Source organism: Rhincodon typus, chromosome 6 (genome assembly GCF_021869965.1).
Source record: "Rhincodon typus isolate 14 chromosome 6, sRhiTyp1.1, whole genome shotgun sequence".
NCBI lineage: Eukaryota > Metazoa > Chordata > Chondrichthyes > Orectolobiformes > Rhincodontidae > Rhincodon > Rhincodon typus.
Window position 1 is genome coordinate 23645575 of NC_063337.1, and position 20901 is coordinate 23666475.

The 20901-nt window shown below is 39.0% G+C and overlaps 1 protein-coding gene across 2 annotated transcripts in view; it reads left to right on the plus strand.

Annotated features, from left to right (window-relative positions):
* Positions 1-901: 901 nt before the first annotated feature.
* vps36 (vacuolar protein sorting 36 homolog) overlaps positions 902-20901 on the plus strand; it is a 51117-nt gene continuing 31117 nt past the window's right edge. Inside the window, exons 1-5 of one of the 2 annotated variants that reach the window (XM_048597840.1) lie at positions 902-1086; positions 5973-6041; positions 8727-8797; positions 15611-15725; positions 19119-19208. In XM_048597840.1, coding sequence (XP_048453797.1) covers positions 991-1086; positions 5973-6041; positions 8727-8797; positions 15611-15725; positions 19119-19208 — 441 coding nt within the window. In that variant the 5' untranslated portion in view covers positions 902-990. The remainder of the gene's footprint in view (positions 1087-5972; positions 6042-8726; positions 8798-15610; positions 15726-19118; positions 19209-20901) is intronic. The other variant, XM_020523799.2, reaches the window with a different exon arrangement.

Here is a 20901-nt window from a genome sequence, read left to right on the forward strand (position 1 = left end):
TGGATATGGTCATTGACCTTTTTTTTACAACATTGCTGTGCATTCCTTTAGATTGTAGAAACAGCACTGACCTATGTGGTAACCTTAGACCAGGCTGGCAAAGTCTGATGCCGTGGCCTCTCCTGTTGGTCCTGAGGGAAAGAGAATGGCCTTCCTCTGCACCTCGCCTTCCATTAGGACCTCCAGGTCCCAATTAACAAAGTGCGTTGCCAATTTTTCTTCTGCTTGACATATGTAGAACAATTCTCACAAACTGTGCAAGGCAGCTTTGGATTTACTTGTCATGTTGCACAACTGCATTTAAAAATGGTACCAGTATTGGGAATCTCAGGGTGTCCCAACAGTGGTGAGTATAGTGGTAGAGGGAAGATATGAACTGGGCGTCATTAGTATATTATTTGTAAGTAATAAGCTGTGTTTCAGAAAATAGCATGAGAAATCTCACTAAGTCTCATGGAAGGAAACTCTTCATGAAACTGAGCAAAATTGCTACTTGGCCAACATCCAGCAAAATTCTTACATCGATAGTCTCTAGCTTTGGTTTTGTGCACAAGATGGAACATTCTTTATATGTCCACTCTACCAAAACAGAATAACAGAATTGTTACAGTGCCGGAAGCCCATCAGTGCCATCGCCGGCTCTTGCCAATCTTATGCTTTTTCCCGTACCCTTGCACATCCAATACTCTCTTAAATGCCTTTAGTCACTTTAAAGACCTCTGTTAGGTCACCCATCAGCCTTCTGTTTTCAGGAAAATAGAAAAAGATTATATTTAAAATGGAGCAAGTTAGTGTAAGTGATGTAGATATTTTCTAATCAATCAGTTGAAAGATATTATTACACACCTCTGGAGCTTATACTGGGTTCCAGTGACTATCACTGCGGGGTTGCTGCAGTAAGACGGAGTGTCCAATAGGTGGGGGTGTCGCGGGTGCCGCTGCTGCAGGAAGTGAGCCGGTGTTTGGTCGCTCCAGTTCCGGGGGCCGGTGATGGATCGGTTCGTGTGGGCGAGCGGACTCTTGGAGATTAACGAGACCCTGGTGATACAGCAGCGCGGAGTCCGCTTGTACGACGGTGATGACAAGGTAAAAGTGAACCGAGCTGGGTTCAGGGCCGGGAGCCGAGTCTCAGGCAGAGTCAGGCCCTTTGGTCACTCAGTGTGTGCAGTCTTAGCTGGAGCTGTGACAGTGGGGAATGGCAGGGAGAGTCTATTAACCCTGTATGTTTGCACTTTCAGGGGAGGCCTGATTCTTACATGGATGAACTGTCATTAAAAACAAAACATTTCACAAAACATTTAGTGTCATCTTTTCAATTAAATCTGCATTTATTACCATCGAAAAGGGGTTCAGTGGCACAGCACTGCAGCATCTTTGCTGGAAATGTAATGGGTGGTGTAGTCACTGGCACCAATTAGAAAGTTTTTTTTGTTGACCTACAGTCCATGAAAGGATAGGGCTGAAGTTGCCTGATTTGGTTAGACTTGTAGGCATGATGGGGCAATTCGTCCGTGGTTCACCCTCTTGGAAAGCCAAAAGTGACAGCACAACATAGGCACGTTCTCTCTCTGTTTCTCTCTCAATATCATTAAAGATGTGCTCAAACCCTGTGTGCATTTTGTATGCTATACCCTCACTAATTGCTAATGTGCCAGTGCTGGTGGCCAGTTCCCCATGGAGTTCAGTACTTGTGCCATCAATCCTCAGGTACTAGAATCCACACTTTGAATATATGTTTTAGAGTGCGTTCTTATGTGGTCACTTTCCCTAGATCTAGTCTTTAATATAAAAAAAACCAATAAACACCATTGCTAGCTACCATGCTTTTCTATTAGTGGGAAGGATGAATACTGAGGCTGGCCTTAGAGGCAGCAATGCGGTTGCCTCATCTAAGTCAGCAGCTAGAAGATTACTCTGCGCTGGTCTTAGATGTTAGTGCTGTTAGTTGCAAAAAAAAGACTCCAGGAACTCCAGAATAAATCACTTAGATTTTCTGACAGAAAGGTATTTTGTAAAGCACACCTAATTTTGTATTTAATGGGGTCTTAATGTGTGTGTGATAAGTAGGAAAATACATTGGAATTTGGGATAAGGTCTATCTTTCTTGAGTTATGTGATGCATAACTAAATACTTTAAATTTAGTTTACTTCAATATCCAGGACAGGAGAGTCAATTTCCCCCAGAAAGTTAAAGAAAGCAAAATAACAGCAGTTATTTGGGAGCATGGAAATTGACCATTGCTTAAAATAAATGAGACAGTGGCTCAGTGATTAGCACTGTTGCTTTACAGCACCAGGGACCCAGGCTTGATTCCAGCCTTGCATGGCTGTCTGTGTGGAGTTTGCAAATTCTCTCTGGCTCTGCATGGGTTTCCTCCAGGTGCTCCGGTTTCCACCCACAGTACAGAGATGTGCAGGTTAGGTAGATTGGCCATGCTAAATTGCCCACAGTGTCCAGGAATGTGCGGGCTAGGTGGGTTAACCATGGGAAATGCAACATTATGGAGATAGCGTGGAGGGGTGGGTCTGGGTGGAATGCTGTTTGGAGGGTTGGTGTGGACTCGATGGACCAAATGGCCCCTCTCTGCACTGTAGGGGATTCTATGAAAGCTTTCCATTTTGTCTTCAGGAGAATTCACAAGAATACCAATTCATTGGGAAAACCAGCATTTATACTACATGAAAGGGAAACGTTGGTTGGTTGGCAAGAGGGTTCTGATTGTAGAGGTGTTGCCATGGAGAAATACACCAGATAGTGATGACTGACAGTTAACTGCTAGGCTTTGATTAAATTTTATCCTGAGAAATTTCCCTGACACATGAGTCAGCAAATGGTTGCCACCTACCTTGTTGAGTTGAAATAAGCTCGTTACATGTTCCATTTGTGTGCAAAGAATAGGACCCAGTACATTAGTGTGTGGTTTCATGTACACACAAGTGCAGCATACCGTGAGCCCCACTGACAACCTCAAAATTGCCAAACCCCTAATTCTTTACACACTCAAGCTTGTCTGTAATAGTTCAATTGCAGAATCACATCTAATGTTGGATGCTGAGTTGTGAATGGACTTGTCAACCAATCGGCACTCTTCTTTCATGCAGTATAAATTATTTTCCTTTAATTGAAATTCTTACAGATTGTCGTCATGTGTGCAAGATGAAAGGCTTTGACAAAATATTTTATCATCATCAATAATCAAAATAGTAATGTTATTTAAAAGAAATAATTGGATAGATCCTTTATTCCTGGTTGTTACTTTACAGCAGTAGTACTTCATACCTTCCTAGGCATTGCACCTCTGACTGTAGCCTACATAAGGATTCAAAACAAAGTGTTTTTACAAGAACAGTCTCTGCCCTGGAATCCTATGTTTGTTTTCTCTTTCACCAATCACCATTTATTGCTAGAGTTGTAAAATATAGCTTGCTGCTAGATCTCTGTATATGCTGCAGTAAGCATATAGAAGAATAAAGGAATGTCCACTGGTGACAGCTAGCATGGATATATGTATTCTCCCATCCTGAGAAAAAAAAGTATGCCTGTGCATGGCACCTTTCCAGATAAAGTGGGAGTCATTCTCTTAGCTGTTCTACTTAAAAATAGTTCTTTTTGTAAAATTATATTTTTAAAAAGCCTGTTACCCTCATGATTTCCTGTCCTAAAATTAGTGTTTTCATTTATTGTAAGTTTAAAAATACATCCCCTGTCATAATTCAGTGGTATTGTCAAACCTGCCTTTTTTTTTTCAATATTAATTGTATCTAGACCTAGTAATGCCCACCCCAAGCTTTCTAATAAAATTTTGCCATTCCTGTGAAAGAATACTCTACACTCTGGCCACCAGGTGGCATCTAGGAACAGAATTCGCAGCTTAGCTATGAATAAATATTTTGACTTACTATTTCATTACATTTCATTTAGAAAAATGAGGATGGATCTCATTCAAACCTATAAAAAGCCTCTTGTAGCACAATGGCAGTGTCCATACCCCTGAACCACTAAAAGTAGGATTGCAGGTGCAGCAGGTAATTAAAAAGGCAAATGGAATTTTGTCTGTCATTGCTCGAGGGATGGAGTTTAAAAACAGGGAGGCTATGCTGCAGCTGTATAGGGTCCTGGTGAGGCCACACCTGGAGTACTGTGTGCAGTTTTGGTCTCCTTACTTGAGAAGGGATATACTAGCACTGGATGGGGTGCAGAGAAGATTCACTCGGTTGATTCCAGAGTTGAGAGGATTGGATTATGAGGAGAGACTGAGTAGGCTGGGATTATACTCATTGGAATTCAGAAGAATGAGGGGAGATCTTATAGAAACATATAAGATTATGAAGGGAATAGATAAGGTGGAGGCAGGGAGGTTGTTTCCGCTAGCAGGTGAAACTAGGACTAGGGGGCATAGCCTCAAAATAAAGGGAAGCAGATGTAGGACTGAGGTCAGAAGGAACTTCTTCACCCAAAGGGTTGTGAATCTGTAGAATTCCCTGCCCAGTGAAGCGGTTGAAGCTACCTCGCTGAATGTTTTTAAGGCAAGGCTAGATAAATTTTTGAACAGTAAAGGAATTAAGGGTTATGGTGAGCAGGCGGGTAAGTGGAGCTGAGTCTCAAAAAGATCAGCCATGATCTTATTGAATGGCAGGGCAGGCTTGAGGGGCCAGATGGCCTACTCCTGCTCCTAGTTCTTATGTTCTTATGAACCAGGAGGCCCAGGTTCAAGTCCCATCTGTTCCAGGAGTGTGTAATAACATCACTGAACAGGTTGATTAGAAAATAGGTTAAAAAAATCTATAAAATTCTACCAGGATTAGACAGGGTAGATGCAGGCAGCATGTTCCTGATGATCAGGGAGTTCAGAACCAGCAGTCACAGTCTCAGGATATTGGGTAAACCATTTAGATCTGAGCTGATGAGGAATTTCTTCACCTAGAGAGTGGTGAACCTGTGGAATTCTCAGCCATAGAAAACTGTTGAGGCCAAAACTTTTAAGGCTTTCAAGAAAGATGTAGAAGTAATTCTTAGGACTAAATAGATTAAATGATGTGGGGAGAAAGCAGGAACACTACTGAGTTGGATGATCACCATAACATTGAATGTAAGAGCAGGCTTGAAGGGCTGCATGGCCTAACATGCTCCTATATTCTGTGTTTCTATTACCTGAAATTTCTATTTCCAAATGGAGAAGTTAAATAAAATTAATTTGAAAAATACCTATTTCATAATAAAATTGTATAATTTATCTGTTGGATTTATTTTTGTCTCTTTTTATTCAGGACTCAGTCAGTTTGAAAAGCCCAGGACTTTAACTGAATATTTGACTGTCAACAGCTAAGCAAAAGCTTTCAGTCTAATCTACATATTCTGAACAAATGCTATCTTTGAAGGTCCCTTTTGAAATTGTAGGTTGGAAGGGTATATTCCCACTTTCTGTGAAGATTTGAGAGCTTCATTACGTTTTCCAACAGGCCTGAAATAAACAGTTTTCAAAGATTTTATTTTAAGCAATTATTGTATTTGTATAAATGTGCTTTTCTGATTTAAATGCCTCAGCGCAACAAAGAAAATGTGTGAACAGTGATAGATGATATCACTTGAGAGACAGCAATGAGAATCACAAAATACGTTTTTTAAAAAGGAGAATCAACATTGACTAAAAATATGAATTCTCTCTTAACTATCATCAATTTTGATGATATATGTTCAGTTAAACATTTCTTCAAGATCTTCCGTGAGCTGTTTAAAGTATAAAACATGGAAGCAGCCTCCCATGTGCTGAGAACCCATCTACCTGTAAACCCCATTCCTTTATTGCCAGATTCTGGAGTAATATTACCAGCACAATTTACTTTGCCTTTTTTTGTCTTTGACTCTTATAAAACTTATTATTTGTAATGAACAGTGCCATTGAAGATCTTCTAGTGGTGTGGAAACTGTATCTGTTGATGTAATTTCATTAAATGTAACTTGTCTATTGCAGGCAAAATTTGACTTAGGGACACTTCTTCTTAGTACACACAGACTGCTATGGAGAGACCATAAAAAGCATGTAAGTTTCTTGGAAATTAATTCAGCCAATAATTTTGACGCTATTTGTTCCAACATTTAATTAAATTAGTCATACTTCTGAAGGATTGTGCATCAACAACAACTCATATTTCAACACAGTAAAATGTTCCAATGATAGCAGATAATATTTGACACCAAGATGCAAATCGCAATACGAGAAAAGTGACCAAATGCTTGGTCAAAGAAGTTGCTTTTGAGAAACTTCTCAAAGAAGAGGAGAGTGAGGGGAAACACTTAGTGAGGGAATTCCAGCGAGACAGTCCAGCCAGAAGGAAGTATCACCACCAATGTTGGGTCATTTGCGGTCAGGGATATTCAAAATCGGAAGAGTGAAGAGATTTTGAAAGGTTGCAGGACTCAAGTAGGGATGAGGCCATTAAAAATTTTGAAAACATACATAAGATTTTTAAATTCAACATATTACCTGGCTGGGAGTCTGTCAAGGTTAGTGAACACAATGTTGATAAGTGAACGGAACTTGGTGTGCATTGGACTGTGGGCAGTAGAGTTTTGGATAATCTCAGATTTATGGGGGGTGCTGGTGAAAGAGGGAAGGCCATTGAGGAGAAACTCAAGGCATTATCACATCCCAAGGGTAACAGAGACCTGGACTAGGGTTTCAGCAACAGATGAAGGGAGACAAGGGGTGGAGAGAGAAGGATGTGGTCTTGGAACTTAACCTCCGAGTCAAGTACAATAGCAAAGTTGCAAATGGTCAGTTTCAGCATCAGATGGTTGCCCGGGAGATGAATGAAATTAGGAACAAAATTTGTGGCTGGAAACAAAGAAGATAGTTTTGATTTTGCAATAGTTAATTTGACGAAATAGCTGCTCATTGAGAACTGTATGCAGGAAAAGCAATATAACACATCAGAAACAGTGGAGTGATTTCAAGAGTTGGTGGTGAGGTGGAGCTGGGTGTCATCAGCATTTTTGTAGGACATAATATTGTATTTTGAGGTGATGTCCTGGGGTGTGGATAGCATGGAGAAGAGAAATGGAGAGGGGGATGGAAAGATCCTTTGGGGCTTCAGAGGTAACAATGCAGGAACAGGGCAATTCTGGTGACTCTGTGACCAGACTTGATAGATAAAATGGCTCTTATCCGATTCTGTTCTACCTGGCTGGATGATGTTGAAGCAGAGTGCCAAAGGAAACACACATGTATGCTGAGAGATAGTAAGAACTGCAGATGTTGGAGTCAGAGATAAGACAGTGCGGAGCTGGAGGAAAACAGCAGGGAAGACAGCATCAGAGGAGCAGGAAAGCTGACGTTTCTGAATTTCTGAAGAAGGGTCCCGAACCGAAACATCAGCTTTTCTGCTCCTCTGATGCTGCCTGGCCTGCTGTGTTCCTCCAGCTCCACACTGTTATATATGTACGCTTCAGCGTCTGCCATTCTGATGCTAGCTTTAATACTTGGTACAATTTGAGCTTTGATACTGCCATGTCAAGGTAAATAGGTCAGGAATACCCCTTCAATGAGAATCAACTGTAAGATATGTGACATGTCTAGAGAATATTAATAAAGAAAAAATTGTATTTCCACTGATTTGAGCTCTTCTCACTCAAATCACCCACCCTTAATTAGCCGTCAAGCATGGTGAAATTATGATTAATTTCGAACGAACAGTCATGAAATGTTTCATTCAAAAAAACATTAGCTTTTCTCTAGTGGGGATAAAATAACTGTGGATACAAGGTTTGTAGCCCAAGGATAAGTTTTGTGGACTGGGGAATTATGATTCAAGCCCACCCTCAAATAGCAGAATTTTGCATTTCTTGCCAACCACACTGCCCTGCTCTCCACTCCTGTTTCCAATGCTGATCTAAGAAAGTAAGAAATAGGAGTAGGAGTAAACAATTTGGGCATTTGAGCCTTTTCTGTTTTTCAATACAATGATCAGCCTCAACGCCCACTTTCCCACCTGCTCCCCATTGACCCTCTATTCCCTGAGAGGCAAAAAATCTATCTATCCCAGCCTTAAGCATACTCCACAAACCTCTGGGAAAGGGAATTCTACAGATTCTCAATGCTTTTGAGTGAGAAATATCTCCTTGTTACACATGGGTGGTCACAACATTGAATAGATGGAAAGCCATTGGTCTCTGAGAGGAACTATATTAACCCAAATAATCTTTCTGGTATAACATTCTTGCTGACCACATGTCAGTACTTTGAGAACGAGAATGTAGAAAGGATTGATAGCCTGAGAAACTATAGTAACTGGTATAAACTACATTAAGAATAACAAACTGTGCTGCCAGCAGTGTGGAAAAACGTAATGGGAAGTGTTTCCATTATTTCAGGTGTATTAACAATGAAATGTAAAATTTAGAATTTATTCTAATTCTAAATTGCATTAGTCATGCTAAGTAGGTTACAATTCAATAGTAACATTCTCAAGCTTGAATAAAGTGAGATAAAACATCTGTAAAATGTTATACAACTGAACTTTAGAGCCAATTTTTTAAAAAAAAAATACCATTGTTCATTACCTTTCATTATATACAGGTTTATCTTTGGTGTATAACAATTTTATGTTTGGCATCCTATATGTTAACGTTTACTGAATTGGAATTCTGAAGATAAGTTGTTCTTGTGACTGTTTAGATTAAAAGTGCTGATGGGATTTAGCTATTACATCACTTGCCTTTCCTACAGGATTGCTGCATCGCTTTATCTTTGTCACAGATCATTTTCTTTGAGGAACAGGCAGCTGGAATAGGAAAAAGGTGAGACTTTGCCGTCAAAATAATTTTGAAACATTGGACTTCTACAAATTCACCTTCTGTTTTCCCATGGCCCTGTAATGCTGATGTTGAAAACCAACTTATCATTGATTTTAATATTTTTGGCTTTAAATTGTGACATGTGATTGTACAAGTTGATAACTTTGCTGAAATTGGGCCATTTTGGCGCAAAACAGGAAATCCTAGACTTTTTACTTTCCCTTTTAAAGTGACCAAAAGTTGGAATTTTGTACCCAATAATAGTGTGGCATATTCTTGTCGCAACTGTCTTGAAACAGGGAATACATGAAAGTATAACATCAGCTGTGTATGGGATGGAGATGCACATAGTAATGGGCATTAATGGGGGAAAATGCAGAGTGGGTTCTCACAAAGCAGCCAGTGAATTTAGAATGGGATCAATGTATCTTTCTCCACTGCTAGATGGACAATTGAGCTTCAAGTAGCAGGGCATTTGAAAATTTGTGCAGTACACCAGGGCTCATTCCTGCAACAGAGCCAAGAAATTCTGGAACATGAAAATGGATTAAATCTTAAAATTCCCATTCTAATTCTCATGTTTAAATTTCTTCACAACCTGGCTGCCCCTGTTTCTGACACTTTGTTCAGCTCCATGACCTTTGGAGAACATTGTGTTCTTCCAACTTTGGCTTTTGGTGCATCTTCTGATTTCTTTCACTGATCTTAATGGATGCCCATGGATTCGGCTGTCTAAGTTGCAACTCTAATTTTTCTGTCTAAAACTCTTTTCCCTTACATCTCCTTTAAGGTGCAGTGTTAAAACTATCCATATTGCCAAATATTTGATAACTCATCCTATCATCTCCTCGTTTGGTTTAATTCCAGTTTTTCTTTGATTCTGCACCTAGGAAGCACCTTTTAATAGCTATAAAGGAGCTGTATAGATAGAAGTTACTGTGGGAATTTAGCAGCGGGATAGGCCATTTAGTTAGTAAACAGCCTAACTCCATTTTCATGTCTTGAATTGATAACCATTTTAGCCTCTTCATGTAACAAAAATCCATCAGTCTCAGTTTTAGGATTTTCAGCTGACCTAGACAGTACATCTTTTTTGGAAGAGTCTTTCCACCGGTCTATATGGGAGAAAAAAGCTTTCTAATGTTGTAACTTAATGGGCCAACTGTAATTTAAATGTAACGAAAGCTACTGTTATGAATCTGGACAGCACCAATCTAATTGCAGGAAATCCTTTCTAAGTTTGTGACTGCTTTCCCAAAAGTCTCAACTTTAAATGAAACAACTTTAAGAGAAGCATTGAGCCCTGCAGGGGCCAATGGGGAGGGTGAAGGGAGCTCTGAGCTTGGACGTAACTTATGCTTTGGATGGGTTGGAGCCCCACAGCCAGCCAGGAGGGATGGCTCCATTGTGCCTGAGTAGACCTTGCAGCAGTGGCGGCTGGTGGAGGGGGTGTACAGGTGCTGCAGCCTCTCAGTAGGGGGAACTGCTTGCTAGGGGATTGCTGTTGGTGTGCAGCCTGACTGGGGACAGTGTATGAAGTGTGTCTGGGAGTGGGCGGTGGCTTCAGCCTGTGCCTTGGAACTTGGTGGATGGAGGCTCTCTGGTATAGGGAGCAGTGCTGCACAGGTAGAGACACAGTCAGAGTGTGGAAAAGTTGTGCCAAATATCACCAGTTGGATCATGTATGGTAATGCCATCAGAATGGAGCTCTCAATGTTCCATTGAGATTTCAGGTCCCAATAATGTCCTGACATTAAAGTGAAACAATGTTGAATGAAGGTTTCCTGTAATCTGCAGCTTGTGTAAAGATACTCTGACTGGAAAACTGAGTCCAGTTTAGCATGTAGCCTACAATATTGTTATAGTAGTTGTTAGCCATTTTAAAGTTGCTGTTCCTGCTAGTTGAAAAATCCACTTAGGTTTAGTGAGGGCACACAATTTCTGTGCATGTAATAGACTGCAGTTGAAATCTGTAAAGTATGAAATGAATTTATGCTAAGTTAGAAAAACATTGACACCATTTTTAGGATCAGTGATTGAAATTGGACCACCGGACATTATGCTGATATAATGACAATGGGCTTAAAACAAGACCAAAATAGCAGAGACAGCAGAGGGGAAAAAAAAATCTGAGATTGTGGAATTACTCACCACAAAGGACTCTGTTGATCAGAGTGAGTTCTGGGGGTGATTACAAGGTGATGGGGTGAGGACCTAAATGGAGAGTTGATGTTTGAAATGGTATGGGAGTGGTGTGGTAAAGTGGAAATTATTTGCAACAAAGCTGCTGGTTGGAGAGATAAAACGTAAATTGCTTCAAATGAAGAATGATAGGCAAGATGAATTACCATATGTAAGGAATAATTATTTGTTTGAAGGACCATCATTTTCATTGCTGTAACTCATTCTTAAGATTTTCCTTGTGAGTTCAAGCTTTTATCTATAAATTTAGGATTAACTTTCTGGTATTTGCTGTTCTTCAGAGAGTTTCAGTATAAAAATATGCTCTAAAATATGGTATTATTGTATTGGATGGATGGTATTCCTCTAGTTTCTGATTTTGATAATTGCCATTTAGTTCTGTAAAATAATTGTAGGCTTTAACTATATCTAAAGTGATCTACTATATCTAAGCTTAAAAATCCCATTTGGAAAATATAATGGAACTGGATGAATTGATTGTGAGCCGATAAGAGGATTGAAATGAAAGCCAGAGAAATACTCTTCAATTTCAGAGATGTTATGTTCAATTTGCAATAATAACTCGGGCAATATTTATCCCAAGAGATTCCAAGTTTATATATTTTTCATACTTAAAAGGATAGTATGGTGTGTTTCTCTTGGCAATAGAAGGAACTGAAGATTTTGTTTTGCTAGGAAGCGTGTGCTCTAACAAAGGTTTTACAGTAATTAATGAGTTTAGTTTATTATTCTACTGGGAAGGCCTGCAATCCTTTGGTTGTTGATCTTTTGGCTTCCCTAAATTAATGATGACTTTCTGGAAGAGGAGAGAGAGAGAAGGGAAAGTTGATAAAACATAGCGATGTAAAGTTAGTAGTTGGCAGATGGTTAGGTTTGTGTTGAAGTCTGGACTGAGATATTTGATAACTTCCAGCAGTCAGATGTGAAAGGTTTGTGGACGCAGCACCCTCATCTTTCCGGTTTTGTTTTTAAAATATAACATAATTGTAACATCAACACTGTACTTTTGGCCTCAATAAGTAGCACATGGAAAGCTAAAACGCCACGTTATAGGTTTTATTGTTTATTTTTATATAAAGGGGTTTTATTTATTACACTTAAAATGTAACACAACATTTTGCCAAAGAATCACCTGCCTGATAACTCTTCCTGGTCCTGCACTCCTATCTCTGTAGTACGCCAAAATATGTTTCCTTTTTCCTACTTAGATCTGCATATTGTCCTTTAGTAATATTATCAAGTTCCACTTGTATGCTGATGATACTCAGTATACCTCATCTGCACCTCTCCTAATCCACTATGTTGTCGAAATGCTTGTTTGGCGTCTAGTAGTGCATGAGCTGAAATCTCCTCCAAATAAATATTGGGAGGACTCTAACCATTGTCTTCTGATTCCACCGGAAACACAGCTCCCCAACTTCTGACTAATGTCTCTTCCTGCCAGCTGCCTGAGAATGAAGCAGACTGTTCGCAATCTTATTAGCTGATTTGACTCTGAGACAAGCTCCTGACTTGTATATATTGTTAAAAGGGGAAACAGTTGAAGAATTTTGTCTTGACTCATCAGAATTATGATGCAAGGAACAGACTTGAAAAAAGGAACAGCATATTAAAGAACATGAGAAGAGGCTGCTGATTGGCTGGGTTATCAGTGGCATGCAAATACAGCAAGAACAGTTACCTGTCAATCTTAATTCTCACACCAGGCAAGTAAAGGCTGATTGGTAAGGTTCTCGCCATGAGGATGCTGCAGGAGATTGGCTGTGTCAACGACACCTTTTTTTGTTAACAAGGTGTAATGTATGTAGAAATTCTTTTTTGCCTACATAAAAGGGGAGGCAATGGTTTAGTGGTATTATTGCTAGACTATTAATCCAGAGACCCAGCTAATGGTCTGGGGACATGGGTTCAAATGGTAGCATCTGAATTTAATTTTAAAAGATCTGGAATTAAGAGTCTAATAGTTATCGTGACACCATTGTCAATTGTTGGAAAACCCATCTGGTCCACTAATGTCCTTTAGGGAAAGAAATCTGTCATCCTTACCTGGTCTGGCCTACATGTGACTCCAGATCCACAGGTTGACTCTTAACTGCCCTCTGGGCAATTAGGGATGGGCAATAAATGCTGACCTAGCCATCGATGCCCACAATCCATAAATGAATTAACAAAAAACCAAGTCCTATGTGTTTAGAGATAACACATCTGGAGCTGGAGGAACACTGCAAGCATCAGAGGAGCAGGAAGGTTGACATTTCTTCAGAAGAAGTGTTCCGACCCGAAACATCAACTTTCCTGCTCCTCTGATGCTGCCTGGCCTGCTGTGTTTCTCCAGCTCCACACTGTGTTATCTCTGACTCCAGCATCTGCAGTTCTTGCTACTTTGTATGTATTTATATCTGTAGCTTCTAGCATGCACAAATTTATCACGCTGCAGCTGATGATCTCTTGAGTTTACTGCATAGTTTCACCTGAAGTTCAAATTTGAGAGTTACCTTCCACTTCCAGGCTAATCTGAGGTAGATTGGCAACTGCATAGGGCCAAAGTAGTGAACATAGGCCCTCTCGTGAGTTTTGGCAAAACATAGCGAGTGATGACTCCATGAGAGTTCAAATACATGGCAATGCCCATCTCTAGGCCCAGCTCTTGCTAACATTTGTTGATTACCAGGAGAACTGCATCTTTGGACATAATGTGGTAGGTTTCAGTGTCCGTGTGATGCCAGGTTTGGGGACCATATGTCCCAAGGTTGGTAGAAGCTACATATGTATTTACACAGAACCCTGTTATGTAAGAACAAAAATAATTTTAACATGCATTGCACCTTTTTCACTTAAAAAGAAAAGGATCAAGGAGACAGCCAATTCTCTGCTGCATCCCCATAGTTACGCCCTGATCAATCAGAATTTACCTGCTTGACCTGAGAATGAAGATTGACAATTCACTGCTTTTGCTGCATTCCATGCCAATGATGGCCCAATCAATCAGCACCCTCTTGTCATGCTGTATAAAGTAGTGTCCCTGTTTTCAAGCCTGTTTCTTGTGTCCTAGTTCTGATGAGTGCAAGACAAAAACATTGCTTTTTTTTCCCTCTTAGCAATGTTTTAAGCTCTATACTACCACGCAATTATTTATATTCCTGACCTATATCCACATCATGACTAAGACCACTTACTTCCACCTTGATATAATCATCAAATTTGCCTCGACTTCAGGTCATTAGCTCCTGAAACTGCATCTACCCTTGCATTAATCTTCCAGTTCACTCTTGACAGGCCTCCTAGCTTCCACCTTTAACCGCTTTAGGATTTAGCTTTAAACTTATCCGGAACTCTGCTGGCCATATCTTAACTTTCATCAAGTCTCATACATCCATCGTTGCACGTGCACACACACCTACATTGGCTCCTGGACCAGCAATATTGCGATTTTAAAGTTCTCATCTTTGTATTCAAATACCCTACAATGTCTTGCCGCTCCCTATCACTGTATCCAGCTAACAATCCTCCAAGACCTTTGTGCTCCTCTCATTCTGACTTCTTGTGCACTCAGGATTTTCTTTGTCCTACAATTTGGTGTCTTCAGCTGCCTAAGATTCTAAGATTTTCTCCATAACTTCTCTATGTCTTCTTTCCTTTTGGACCCTCCTTAAAGCTTACTGCTTTGACAAAGCGTTGGTTACCTTGTTCTTGCTTCAATGTCAAATTTTATTTTGTGATCTCCAGTGCAGCAACTTTGGGCATTTTATTATGCTGAATGCGCTTTATTATTATAAATCATTCATTTAGCCAATAGTCAGCTCAGGTAAAATTGGTCGAATGGTCTTGTGCTATAAACCTCTTTGCTTCTGTGACTTGTTTGTGTGTGCTTCCTCTTTAAAATCTTGCAGTTCCACAGACTATTGTAATATTCTTGCATTTTAACTTTATTTAACTCGTAATTGTATTGTTATTTGTGCTTCTTGTAATTTCTTTTTGTTGCCACCTTGACAGTACTGCAACAGAAAATTATCAAATCTACATTTTTAGTTCTTTCGATTTCCTTATCTTTTAATAGTTAATATGTTTATTGTATGGCATACTCCTTTTGATGTTATATCTGCAGCCTGCTGAGGAGTGTGGGCAAATAGCATAACTTGAGAGGAAAAGAAATGAAATTGGATTATTATCTAGAGAAAAATTTGTAGAATAAAAGCCAGGAGAGTGCAAGTAGTTAATTTGCTTCTGCAGAATTATTGCACTGGCACAATGGGCCGAATGGCTGTCTCCTGTGCTGTAACCGTTTGGTGAACACTCTTTCATTATTCCTGTAGAACTGTTGTTACAAAGCATGCTTTCTGAATTTTCTTTCTTTTTTTCCCTTCTGGTCAAATATCCATCATATTGAGCATTTTTTTCAAGAGACAACCAACAGAGAATGGGAGAATCACACACTTAGAAGAAATTGTCCTATAGCTCTCTTGTTGAATTGTGCAACGTTCTGGCTAAATTTTGATGTAGAGGTGTCAACATGACCGTTTATTGTCTGTATATCATTTATATCATCACAGTGCTGCACTTTGTACTTGACCAAGGAAATGACTGAAAAAGCAAACTCTTTTATTTTGTTTCCAGTGCCAAAATAGTAGTTCATCTTCAACCGGTTTCTCCCAACAAAGAGCCTGGCCCATATCAAAGTAGCAAATACTCTTACATCAAGTTGTCTTTCAAGGAACATGGACAGATTGAGGTAACTATTACGCTGACTGCTAAAATGTATGTAAAACGATTCACTGCTTTTTAAAAAGTTTGTTAGTGCATAAATGAGAGTTTCACTAATAAAAAATATGTTCCATGAATGTTGACCAGGCAGGATGATAGTATTTCAGTTTGGTCGACATGATTGGCATGACTTGGCAAATTCCAGATCCCTGTTGCATTGTTTGTTTTATAGTAAAATCCCCAAGAAAGAACAACATCATGCAAATAATGCTGATCCATCTTTTGGGAGGTTAAAGATCAGCTTTGAGAGAAGTTGAACATTACCATTTTTTTGAGGAAGGAATGGCTATACCGTGTTATAAAGGTGCATGGCGAGAGGCAGTCGCTCTCAGCAGTGTGATTACGCACTTGCTCTGATTCCTTTTTGCAATATTGTGTTAAAATTATATGTAAAATGAGTTTGTCTATCTGATCATATGGAGCAAAGATCTCAAAATTTCAAAAGCGGCTTGTTGTTTAAATGGTCAGTAACTGCAAGCCTTGAGGACTAATTTTGATTGAGTGAAATCCTGCAATCCTTTTGGGATTTTGCATTAGTTCCAGTTTTTAAGTGTTCTCATTTAAGTTGGCTGTTTTCCTTAATTAGTACACCAAAAAAATCCATTTGGTAAATGTGGTATTTAGCTAGCAGTCACTTGTATATGGAAATCTGATTTGAGGCATTTTTAATCTGTTGTTCTCACTTAATCAACTCCTGAGTTTCATTCTTCTAACTGCCTCCCCTTGTTCATCTTTTACAACTGCTAACTAGCTGGTATGTGGTTTTTCTATAAGTTTTCCTAATTTGGTTTCCTGACTTCCATTTCTCAGCTGCGTTTACTTGTGTTGTTCAGCTGATTCATTTTGCCATGTTCTACTGCTGTTCTCTGTTGGCTTACTATTATACACGTTTAAGCTCAATGATTTTATAAGCCATCTTTTTAAATTTCAGAACAATTAATTTAGCTCTAAATACTTAACTTGCCTAACATGAACTTGATTTCTCTGGAACAAAGAGTCAAGCTTGGCTGATGACTAGGAAACTGCATTCTAGCATTTTCATTTCCTATCTCCCATATCCCTTTCAGGCTGTTCTCTGTTCACCAACTTTCAAAGATCAAAATTGACCTAACACATCCTCTCACTCGCCTCTTGCTAACAATCTGGCAGTTAAATTGCATTTTCCCACACATGTTTAGCCAATATATGTGCCATGTTTAAATTGACTGTCATTCATTAGTTTATTACCGAGAGAAACCAGGATAATTTCTCTTGGCCCCTTTGTTCCATTATATCCCTTTTCTTCTATCCTATCTGACTTTCTGCCCTTTTACTAATACTGCACTTCAGTCTTCTCAGTTGTTCTGGTTATAGATTTGTCTTTATTTCTTCCTTCATTAATGCATCAAGTTCCAAATTAAAAGCATCAGCGCCGTTTTCTTCAGCCACTCCTCCTGTGACAGGAGGTGATCTAATATGTATTAGAAACTCTTCCTTATTTATTTTGATCTTCTGGTAGCTGAACTATGGTTATGCCCCCCTAATTTTGGACTCATTCACAAGTTGAAGTAGTTTCTCCCCACTCTACTTAACATCTTCGCAACTTTAAAGACAGTTTTCTTGTTAGTGTTTGGTTGTATAATGACATACTGGGCCATTAAATCAGAGCATGGTCTAACAATCTAGAGACATGAGTTAAAACCCCATCACAGGAGCTGATGAGTCTGTATTGTTTAAATAAACTTTGAATTTAAAAAATGCTGGTCATCTGTATGGTGCACTAATGAGCTTAACGGAAGGAAATGTGCCATAATGACCCAATCTGGTCTATGTGCCTCCAGATCCAGAGCAATGTGTTTGACTTTTAACTATCAGCATGTAACTCAGTTGTATTGAAGATACGTAACTCACCATAACTTTCTCGAGCAATTCAGGATGTGCAATAAACACTGCTGCTGCCAGTGATGCCCCTGTCCCATGCATGAATTAGAAAAAAGGAATGAATTCACTTATCATGGAAAACCCAGCCTGCTTGATAATTGTATCTTCCAGTCTGGTAACTGCTCATTAAATCTTCTCCTTGGTGTTCTAGCATCCTATTTGTAGTTTGGACACCAGACTGTGCTCAGTACTCTCAAGTTCATTCTATATAAATTTAATTCCAAATAAATTCAATATAAACTTAACATTGCAGCCCTGCTTTTAAAGTCTATTTCTCCAGAGAGATATCTCAATAAAAAATACTATTTGGCAAGGCTATTTAAATGCAGGGAGCCTATGTCATAGGAAGATGAAAGTAGACCACAGAGTGTACAAAGCTACTGTGGAGCAGACATGTTATCTATTTAATGTAGATTAAGAAAGCTTGTATTTTTGTAGCGATTTGACATATTACTCATTAGGAACAGTGTTCATTAGTTGTGGCTAAAGGATGCTTTTTACAGGACCAGTACTTTTTAATTTTAACTAAGTTCATCTTTGCTGTTGAAATTAAACCTTGTATTCACTGAAATCTTATAGTATTTTCTTCTAATTATTGCCCAGTAGAAGTGCTGATGGATTTGCCTTTCAGTTTTTATACTTATTCCGCAAGCTATCGTTTCTGAGTTTGTCCCCACCGGAAGCAAATTGAGTCGGGAAAGATCAAAGAAAGAGCAAAGGGTTGATTTTATTTCTGGGAGCTTCAGGGCAGTGTGCCAATTGATTTTAACTCCAAGATGTCCCATGCTTAATGCAACATTATTTCTCACTCAACATGTTAGGCATAAGAATTTTTTGGGCAGCTGGGTCTCTGCACAAATCTTATTAAATTCAAGGTTCAAATTTCAAGAAGAATGTTGGTTGATGAATCATTGAAACCTTGAATTCATCTCTGCTATATCAGCTTTGTTTATATAAGATTACTCATCCACCCTCCACTATTTTTTTTCCCTTACTGGTATCCCATCTTGCAGATACTGATTATGGCAGGGTGTGCGCTTAACCTGAGTTATTGTTTATCCATGAGGTTATTTAATCATGGAGAAAATTACAACCAACCCAAATCCTGTCGTCTCCAACATCCACACATGTAACTCCCAGCATGAGTGTTATCACTTATGGTCTATAGTGAGATCGCCGAATACTGTGATTACTCTTTGGGATGCCTAGTGTGTCTACGGTTAAGATTTTTTAACTTTGTAAGACATATTCAAACCCCCAAATCAGCTATAATTTAAACGCCTTGTGTTGTTTCCAATATTTAAAGCACGTTACACATACAAGGTGCTTTAACTTTATTATAATTGTTCTAATTGTAAATTACTATTCGATGTCTCAGAATCGCATTATCAAAACTGTTGTTATGAGCAACTGTGTTTGATGTTTAACTTTGTTTTTAAAGTTTTATAGACGATTATCAGAAGAATTGTCTCAAAAGCGATGGGAGCGAATTTCAGTATCTCAACCGATGCAGTCACCCAGTAGATCACAAGTAGGTATTAACGCCAGACTTCCTGCCTTAATTTATTGTGATCATTTAAAACGTTTATTGTTCATTAATGAAAATTTATGTAAGGCCTCCCTGGATACACCACTAGTCTTGTATTTCTTCACTGCATTAGCTAGTGCTTTACACTTCATAAGTAACAGTATTTGTGTTAATGAATGGATAATTGTCAGATTGAGAAGCAGTCATTGGGAAGGAAAAGAATTTGGGATGATGGTGTATTGGGGAGACTGGTTTGCCTATTGTGTTGGTCAATGATGCATTTTTGTGTTACACCTCAGGATGAATGTTTTCCCAAGTGCAGCATATATTTGGTCAGACGCAGTGTTAAAACTTCATGTAACCTGTTTTGAAAAGCACCTGGGTTTCATTCTCAACTAATCTCTTTTTCAGTTGAATCATCTTTGTTGCTGTTCTCAATCAGTTAAAAAGAAACCAAAGAGCTATGGTTGCTGGAAATCAGAAACAAAAACAGAAAATGCTGAAAAAACAGCATCTGTGGAGAGAAAGCAGAGTTAATGTTTCGGGTCCAGTGACCCTTTCTCAGAACTGATTGTAGCCTGGACAAGCATGGTATATATGCTGAAGATGGGATTTGGGGTGGGGGATAGTAAATGATAAGTGGAGATGGAGCTCGGAGAGATAATTAGTGGCTGAAAATGGGTTGATTGTAGTAGCAGCCCATGTGATGACGTAGTCTGGTGTGTGGGGGTGAGGTAAGGACATGCTTAGGCCCTAAACTTATTGAACTTGATATTGAGTCCTGAAGGCTGCAGGGTCCCTAGGGAGAAATCTTGCCACCTCATGGGCTGCTATCACAACCAACCCATTGTCAGCCACTAATGGTCCCTATTAGCAACTATTGATTCTCCCAAGGCTGCACTTTACCCATTACTTTCTCTGCCCAACTATTGTTTCCTCTCTTTGGGCTCAGTTCACTTAACGCTGTTAAAGATGTAAGAAAACTAATTTTAGAAAGTACACAACTGAAGTTAATTGACATACTTAAGCTACTTTACGCCTAAATATTTGTACTCAATGTTGGTTTTATATATTATGTTGTAAATGCATTTATTATTTATCTGTTAAAAGAATATTTTGTAGTTTACACTATTAAATGTAATCGGTGTATGACAATATTTAATAAATAGTTCTGATTCCCTTTCACCCCTTTTCCTTCACCTGCCAATCCAATCTAACTCCATCATTAACTGTAGAAGTGAATTCCACAGCCTTAATTCTTTGTAAAATTTTTGTGCCATTGTTGACACAAAGTTTCACTTTAGCAACATTATAATGCAATGTTGTTACTTGAAATAATGCTTCTTTACTCATAAAACAGATTATTGGGCTTAACTTAAGCCAACTGAAATGGATATATATTTCAAAAGGAAAAAGAAAATATACAGCTGTGGTGAAAGAATAGGGGAATGAGATGAAAGGCAGCTGATTCAATCCATGGCTACAGGCACAATGAGCCACTGACCTTGTTCTGTGCTGTGTGGATCCATTCTATGAAGTGTTAGGTATAGTTCAACCCAGTAATTTCTCATAGGGAATTAGTTCTTGATTTTAATTATGCCAGTGAAGGAAAAAGCAGAAACTATGTTTTGCACTCCCTTCAGGCAGGGAAAGAAACAATCTAGAGATACTGATGCAAGAGCAGTGTTACTGAACA